The 8,256-nt window shown below is 40.8% G+C and overlaps 1 protein-coding gene across 1 annotated transcript; it reads right to left on the reverse strand.

Moving 5' to 3' along the window:
• Positions 1–5,209: 5,209 nt before the first annotated feature.
• On the reverse strand, positions 5,210–7,990 carry LOC141477589 (protein FAM240C-like). The gene is made up of 2 exons (XM_074166815.1): positions 7,845–7,990; positions 5,210–5,342 (listed from the first exon to the last, which is right to left on the reverse strand). The coding sequence occupies exons 1-2, from the start codon at positions 7,988–7,990 to the stop codon at positions 5,210–5,212; spliced, it is 279 nt and encodes a 92-aa protein (XP_074022916.1).
• Positions 7,991–8,256: the final 266 nt, after the last annotated feature.

Below are 8,256 nucleotides of genomic sequence, written 5' to 3' on the forward strand. Positions count from 1 at the left end.
GTGTCCAAGTGAAGTCAGACTGCAGCTCATGTGGTTTATATTCACCCTTTTGACTGCCTTGGTTTGAGTAAGCTGGACTTCAACAACTGGCCACAGAGACAATTTAAGAAAGCAATCCTTGCTGTCTCTCAAGCACTAGTCACTGGTTCCTGGATCAGAAGCAGCACTTAAGAGCAACCATGTGAGTGAGTGCAGTATATGCTCACATTATCTGCCATGCACATAAATTTGGTCATGCTAAGTGGGTGTTCTGCAGCTGACATCAGTATACCAACTTAAGTGCATTACCTAATAGACATGATCCACACCTATTACATCATATATCATACGGTTAAAAGTCCCATGACCAAAACCAATAGTCTGACCTATTGTGTACAATTTTAGTTGTTTACTGTCTTAGGCAAGTGCTGGACTGCCTTATATACACATGTAAGACATGGTCACATATTATTAGAGCAGGGTGGTACTGGTTATGCAGACTAACTGATATTAAATTCCAGTTCTTTTCCTATTAGGCAAATTAATAATCTCCAAGGAAAAAAATATCTGGTAGTTTTTCTTCTCAAAATCCCACTTTCTTAATATAGATATTGTGATCTAATTTTTCATTTGAATCTTCTTTGCTTTTCATTGGAAAGGGGGACAAACTAGGAACCAGGGAGGAAAAAATGCTCTGTTCTGTTGAAGGGCCCTAGTCTCCCAACAGCTTATGCTCACTGGGTATCCTGTTTTATCAATGGAGTCTGTGTATATGAGTGAGACAGATGTTTTTTAATATAACAATTCAACTTGAACTGACTTTTGTTTGCTTGCTTTTTTTAATGAAAATGGAATTTGACATTTTCAGGCATGTCTGAAATTCCTAAATTCAGGCTTGAATTTCATCAATTCAATAACTAAAGCAAAACGACAAAATGCTATTTGTCACCTTACTGTCTGCCTTCAGCTTTGCAATTTGCAAGCAGGATATCTGGCAACATCTGGCTGCTAGACTTTATAATTTCTAGTACTTTATTCCTTTCTCAGTCTCATTGTATGTGCAGTAGCCGTGAAAAATGGATTAACACCCACTTTTGGGAACAGAAAGCATCTGGTGTTGAATATCGTGGAGGTGCGAGGATACTCCTGTCCTGTAAAATATGTGTTAGAATAGGTAGGTATGACTAACGCATATGCACTGGAGCAACTCACAAAGAGCTGGTTTTGACTAAGAGTGGGAAGATTTTAGTCTTTTACGCTTGTGATACACATGTTCTGCGCTGCTGCAGTGGATGTATCAGAAACCCATTCACAACTGAAATAGATCCCATGTACTGGCGAACATAAACAATGCCCGCAACATTCCTCCGGTGTGTAGTCAATGTGACTCTGCCTGCTTGTAGTGGAAGTGGTTTCACACATCCCTTGACCACCTCCGAGGTACTGATAGAAAAGTTATTGCTTGGGAACCTGAGGTGGTTTTTGGGTATTCTTTGGCAAGTGCTGAAAATTGCTTCTGCATGTAGATTGCATCTACTTGTGTGATCTTCTTCCTGCATCTTATATAACTTCATAAACAGTCAGATACACTGTCATTAAAGTGTTCCTAATAACTAAAAATGTTGACATTAAATGTAAAAGAGCAGTAAATGCTTATTAAGCCAGCTTTTCTTGGATCTTCTCTTGTCATGCTGGCATAGAGTAGGTGTAAGCTGCACTGGTGTGGGTGGCATTACACCATGAAGCAGTGGTTAAGTTAGCAAATCTGGTAGATCAGGTTTTGGGAAGTGGGGAATTTGGCTTTTCTCCATTTCAATAGCCCTGTCTATGTCCTTTAACTAGTGCTATAGAATAGTGAACCACTATTTTTTATGTAAATAGCAGCAAGTTCAGGTCCTGTTTGTTCTTCTTCACCAGAGATAATGTTTAACTTGGGTGTCAGCAAAATAACTTTTTAAAGAATAGTTGGAAATAATGAACACAGAAGAAAGACCAGTCTGCAAAGGCAAAAGCAGCTACAACTTACTATTTTTCACCATTGCTTTTCTAATAGAAAAAATCCACTGGAAGAAACAATTTCTTTTTGGGTTTGGTTGTATGAAGAGAGACTGATTCTACATTCCCTTCAATTTTCAATAATGAAAGAATATTTTATAAAATTTTAATTGTTTTAATCCTTCATGGAATAGCAACATTCTTGTGATTTTTTTTCCTATGAGACATTGTCACTATGTAAAAGTGGGAACATTCTGTGAAATTGTGTGTTTTAATGAAATGTTGTTTTAACAGGATAAACCCCCCATTTTTTGTGAGATCAAAATGGTTTAATTTTTATTTTGGTTTGAGATTTATCACATGTATTCCTATCTGCTTCTTCAGTGTAAACACAGATGCAAGGTAAAATTCCATCTGACTCAACAGTGTTAGAAAAAAAATAGTTGTTTAGACTTATGGCTCTTCTCTTGCATATCAAAGAAATAAACTGAAGAGATAACAAGTAAATGTTTTAATCCAAAAGATATGGTGCTTAGATACACAGACATATAGCTAAACAGAACACATTACTGTTACCCTGTGTTTAGTCATTCCTGCCTGTATTCCACGTGACCTAGAATATGAAATGCAGCAAGTGATTGGATTAGTGCACAACAGGTATGGCAACTGATACCTTGCAAAGCATTCCTGTGCTGTTACGATGAACTGATTCACTGTCTTTTATTTCAAACTGTCTTTCATACTCAGTTGCTCTGACATTTCTAAGACTGATTCATAATAACCTCAGTAGTCTTTTTCTTACCTACCCCACGAAAGGCAAAATCCTTTCCTCTGTTCATTTAGTGATTAGGATCTGTAAGTTTTCATATGTTGATCAGAAAAGCTCGTATTTTTTTTTCCCGATTCCATTAAAGAATATATTTCTCCTTCTGTCTGGCTGATCAGACTAATCCTTAACTCCCTTCACTGTGGCTCATCAAGACAACTTATATCTGTATTAAGCCAGACTTGGTGAGCTCTGTAAATGGAAATGTGCAATTTTGCATGCAGCTGTCTGAATGTATTATTCCTATTAAACAAGTGATCCTCATTCCTAAAAATATGTTGTTGTCGCTTGGAAATGCACAGTTACGTAAGAAAGTCCTGCTGCATCTCAGTAAGTGAAGCAGGGGGAAAATTAGAAGGGCCAAAGCTCAAGCAGACTGAACTTGGCCAGCATGCTTAAAGATAACAAGAAGAGGTTCTGTCAGTATATCAATAGAAAAAGGAAGACTAAGGAAAATGTAGGCCCACTGATGAATGAGGTGGGCGCCTTGGTGGTGGAAGGCACGGAGAAGGCGGAGTTGCTGAATGCCTTCTTTGCTTTGGTCTTCACTGCTAAAACTGTCCTTTATAAATCCCAGACCCTGGAAACAAGGGGGAAGGTCTGGAGAGAGAAAGATTTTCCCTCTGTAGAGGAGAACTGGGTTAGAGACCACTTGGCCAAACTAGACATCCATAAGTCCATGGGTCCTGATGGGATGCACCTGTGAGTGCTGAGAGAACTGGCAGATGTTACTGTTGGGCCACTGTCCATCATGGAGAACAGGAGAGGTGCCTGAGGACTGTAGAAAAGCAAACATCACTCCACTCTACAAAAAGGGCAAGAAGGAGGACCCAGGGAACTACAGGCCAGTTAGTCTCACCTCTGTCCCTGGGAAGGTACTGGAACGACTTGTTCTGGATGTCATCTCCAAACATCTTAAAGAATAGGAAGTTATTGGAAGTGGTCAACACGGATTTACCAAGGGTAAATCATGCTTGACCAATCTGATAGCCTTCTATGATGTTATAACTGGATGGCTGGATGAGGGGAGAGCAGCAGATGTCATCTACCTTGATTTCAGCAAGGCTTTTGACACTGTCTCCCATAACACCCTCATTAGGAAATTAAGGAAATTAAGGAAGTGTGGGCTAGATGAGGGGGCAGTGAGGTGCATTGAGAACTGGCTGTGTGACAGAACTCAGAGGTATGTAATTATGCAGGGTCAAGTTGGAGGCCTGTAACCAGTGGTGTCCCCCAGGGGTCAATACTTGGTCCAGTCCTGTTCAACATATTCATCAGCAACCTGGACGAGGGGACCGAGTGTATCCTCAGCAAGTTTGCTGATGATACCAAACTGGGAGGGGTGGCTGACACTCCTGAGCGCTGTGCTGCCATCCAGCATGACCTGGACAGGCTGGAGAGCTGGGCAGAGAAGAACCTAACGAGGTTCAACAAGGGCAAATGTAGGGTCCTGCACCTGGGGAGGAAGAACCCCAGGCAGCAATATAGGTTAGAGGTGGACCTGCTGGAAAGCTTTTCTGAGGAGAAGGATCTGGGAGTCCTGGTGGATAGCAAACTATCCATGAGCCAGCAATGTGCCCTTGTTGCCAAGAGGGCCAATGGGATCGTGGGCTGCATAGGGAAGAGTGTGGCCAGTAGGTGGAGGGAGGTCATTCTCCCCCTCTACTCTGCACTGGTGAGGCCACAACTGGAATACTGCATCCAGTTCTGGGATCCCCAGTTCAAGAGAGACAGGGAACTATTGGAGAGAGTCCAACGTAGGGCAACAAAGATAATTAAGGGATTAGAGCATGTCCGTTATGAGGAAAGGCTCAAAGAGCTGGGGCTCTTTAGCCTGGAGAAGAGAAGGCTGAGGGGAGACCTTATCTATGTTTACAAGTATCTAAAGCGTGGGTTGAAGGATGATGGGGCTGGACTCTTTTCAGTGGTTTCCAGGGACAGGATGAGGGGCAATGGGCACAAGCTGGAGCATAGGAAGTTCCATTCAAATATGAGGAAAAACTTCTTTACAGTGAGGGTGACAGAGCACTGGAACAGGCTGCCCAGGGAGGTCGTGGAGTCCCCTTCTCTGGAGATCTTCAAGACCCGCCTTGATGCAGTCCTGAGTGATGTGCTCTAGTCAATCCTGCTTCAGCAGGGGAGTTGGACTAGATGATCTCTATAGGTCCCTTCCAACTCTGACAATTCCATGATTCCGTAATTAAAGTTGTCTGCTTCTCATCTATCCCTTTGCATTTTTTTTGAGTTTACGTACCATCGCCTTATTCTTGCACTGAATTTTAGTAGGACTTTATTAGTAGCTCGAGTAAGTAGTGTAGAAAAGGGCCAGATTCTGACCTTTTGCAGGTTTACAGGTGCATGCAGAAGGTCAGCGTTTGGCCCAATGTTTTCTGTGTTTAGACAGTAACTTTATGCAACAGTTTTATCTGGAGAGGGAAGAGCCTCAATTGGCAGCAGCGTCATCTGTTCTTCCTGGGTTTTCTTGTGCGCCTGGACCTGCCTTGCTCGGCCTTCCAGTCGCAGAGTCCATTCGTGGCGGAGTCTGCAAAGAGAGGACAAGTGCTTAGCAAGTACTGAGCCAAATCCTTCAAATGTAACCAGGGCTTTTCAGTAGGGTGGAAGCTTTCCTCTCTTTCATCACCATAGCACTTGTCCCGTATTTACTTACCATCTACACATCTCTCTAGCTTACTAGACTGGGAATGCAGGGGAGAAAGGGATAGTGCTGATGCTATCAGTGGTTGACATTGCTGGATTCCTAATGAGTCAAACAACTGCTGAAATACTGTCAGTGTTGAAGAGGTCTGTTTTTTCCTCTGGGGTATTCTCAAAGCCACACAGAAGTACTGCCTACCCAGAAAGGTCATTCAATGTGTAAATTAAAAAATACAATTGCACTCCCCAGCCTCCCAAGTTTACTCTAAAATGTGGTGGAGAAGAGCAAGCAGACCTTTAAATATGTCTATTTGGGTTTCCTCTGAAGAAAAAAAAGGGAAAAAAAAGTTAACATTTTGTACCCAAAATCTCTGCAGATATTGTATGTGTTTAATGGAAGGAATTGATGTCATTCAAGAGAAGCCACATCGCATCAAGACACAAGTATAGTACAGACAGAAGAGAAAATCACTAGGGACCACTGTAAGATACTGTTGGCTGGGTCATTTTCCAAAGAAAACGGTGTTATGAAACACCTGACACAGCAATGCTATAGGATTAGATATCATATAGTAATACCAAATGCATCATGGAATATATGGGTTTTTATATTACATTTGGTGTGTTAAAAAGAACCCTAGTCAGTGATTTAATCTGAGAATGACTTAGCAGTAGCTGTTTCACATGGATACTTGTGTTAATTTGGCTTCTGAGTTTGATTTCAGATTGTGTTTTAAACTTTTCTCATTTGGTCTACTCTGTTTTGGCTTCACTATTCTCTTGTACGTATAGTTAAGCCTCAAAAAATTGGTGCAATTAGTTAGTAAAATTTTGCCATTGAAAGCACTGGTGTTCCTTGTCAACTAATGTCCTTGTTGTCACAGAGGGAGCACTTGCCTTTACATAGAGCCATCTAATTCTCCAAGGTGCCAATTATATGAGGTATGACCTGTAGATTTTGAAATGACAGTGTCTATTACCTCCTGAAAGCATCTTTTTTTCAAAGTAGAGAACACCTGTGAACAATCTAGGCTTTGGTCAAGTGACCTTGAAGGAACTTGCTTGGGTCTATTTCAGTGGGAACCAGTCAGTTAAGACACATCGAATATGTCAGTTAAGACATATTCAAAATTATTTTGCTGCCTTTTTTTTTTTCTTTTTATATAAAAGCTTTTTATAAAAGGTTTTAGTTAAAGCTTTTAATATTTTTAACTTTGTGAAGTGGGAAATATAATCTACATCCCTAATTGCAATTGGTTTGTGATGTCTTCTTATGGTAGTTTTTTTGTGAAGCTAGAGTGACAAAGGTTTCTAGTGCAGCTGAATACTTCTCTGGCTTTTATTATAATATAAATTCTCACCAGCAATTTGGGTTTGGTAAAATTACTGACTAACCAGATACTGGGAGCAAGACTGTCTGCGTTTGACTGTGTTAAGACACAAGGCTTGCCCAGATCTTGATTTCCTCATCTTTAATGTGACAATAGTAACTTCCTCCTTGGACACTAGGGTCAGAGTACCTGCAATTTTTTTTAAAGAAACAGCCCTTTATCTGCACATTCCAGTTCGCTGAAGTCAAATTTATTTATTTGAATATCCCAGTCTTGAGGAAAGTTTGTCAACTTCAGGAGGAAGGCCCATCAGAAAAACACAAGAGGGACAGGTATTTCCTATCTTCTTTCTCCATCTGTTATTAGTCAGGGGATTCACTTAATGTGTGGGACACCCAGGTTCAAACTCCTGAGGAGTAACAGGTTGGGCAAGTATTTGAAGCAGCCTACCAGACTTGTGCAGAGTATCTGTACCACAGTCACATCTCGTTCTAGGCAGTGCCTATTGTTTTATACTGTTTTGGAAAAAAATTAAATAAATTTGAATAGCCTTAATTTTATCAGGAAAGTTTATGAAATATGTTTCACAGGACAGGAAAATCTTATTGTACTGTTTCTCTCTTTGGGCTTATATGATGCAAAGGGCTGTTAAACATGATAAACATGATATGGATTTGTTTATTCTACACATTAAATGGGTGGCTGACCTGTGCCTTTAATGTAATACTATTTTATTTATTTGTGTAGCTGCACCAGTTCCAGGCAAAATCCTGGTATTTTCTGGCTGTCACAAGCCATAGTACCAACGTGCTTTATTTTCACATGGCCATACTCCAAGGCCTTTGAAGAATGCTCATGAGGTTCAGGGATGAGGAGTGTCTGAGTTTCCATGCAGAAGAGCCATGGAAATATGAGACAAGCAGCTGTGAGAGGAAAAGTGCCAAGATCCAGAACACAATCTGTGCTATGAATAAAGCAGTACAATAACTGCTTACCTTATTTTTAAGCATGAGATGACATGCCTTGGTGTCTTTTGCAAAATTAAAAATACCACTTACTTGTTCAGGGCGCTTTTGCTTAACCTAGACTCTTCACCTTCTCGTTGCTTAGTTTGCTCTTGGATGACTTTTTCCCAGAAGTTCTTCAGCCCTTCTGCATCATGACCACCCATCTTGTGGTGTCTAAAGTTGGTATGCTTGCTCATTTCCTGAAAAGTAATTTGGAGATCAGAGCAGTCAGGAGGCTAACCTGAGGCAGATTCTATGGTGCTTAGCCCCTCGCAATTTCTTTCTCATGAAGTGCTTTTAGAATAGGTAACCAATGCTTACTCTGCCTTGAAGCAAAATATAAGGCATTGAAGCAGGCCTTGGGTTATAGTTAAATGGTGTACCTTTAGTTTTGTTTGTTACTGACTAATGACTACACATGGCACAGTTCACTGAAATATTGTGGAGGCCTCAAATGTGAGAT

Source organism: Numenius arquata, chromosome Z (genome assembly GCF_964106895.1).
Source record: "Numenius arquata chromosome Z, bNumArq3.hap1.1, whole genome shotgun sequence".
NCBI lineage: Eukaryota > Metazoa > Chordata > Aves > Charadriiformes > Scolopacidae > Numenius > Numenius arquata.

What these genes read in the sequence shown, in the direction of transcription:
- LOC141477589 (XM_074166815.1), bottom strand. Translation starts at nt 7,990, where the DNA reads ATGAGCAAGCATACCAACTTTAGACACCACAAGATGGGTGGTCATGAT. An exon ending in AGCAAAAGCGCCCTGAACAA is followed by an intron (nt 5,343 to 7,844) that starts GTAAGTGGTATT and finishes CTCTCTTTGCAG; the next exon opens with ACTCCGCCACGAATGGACTC.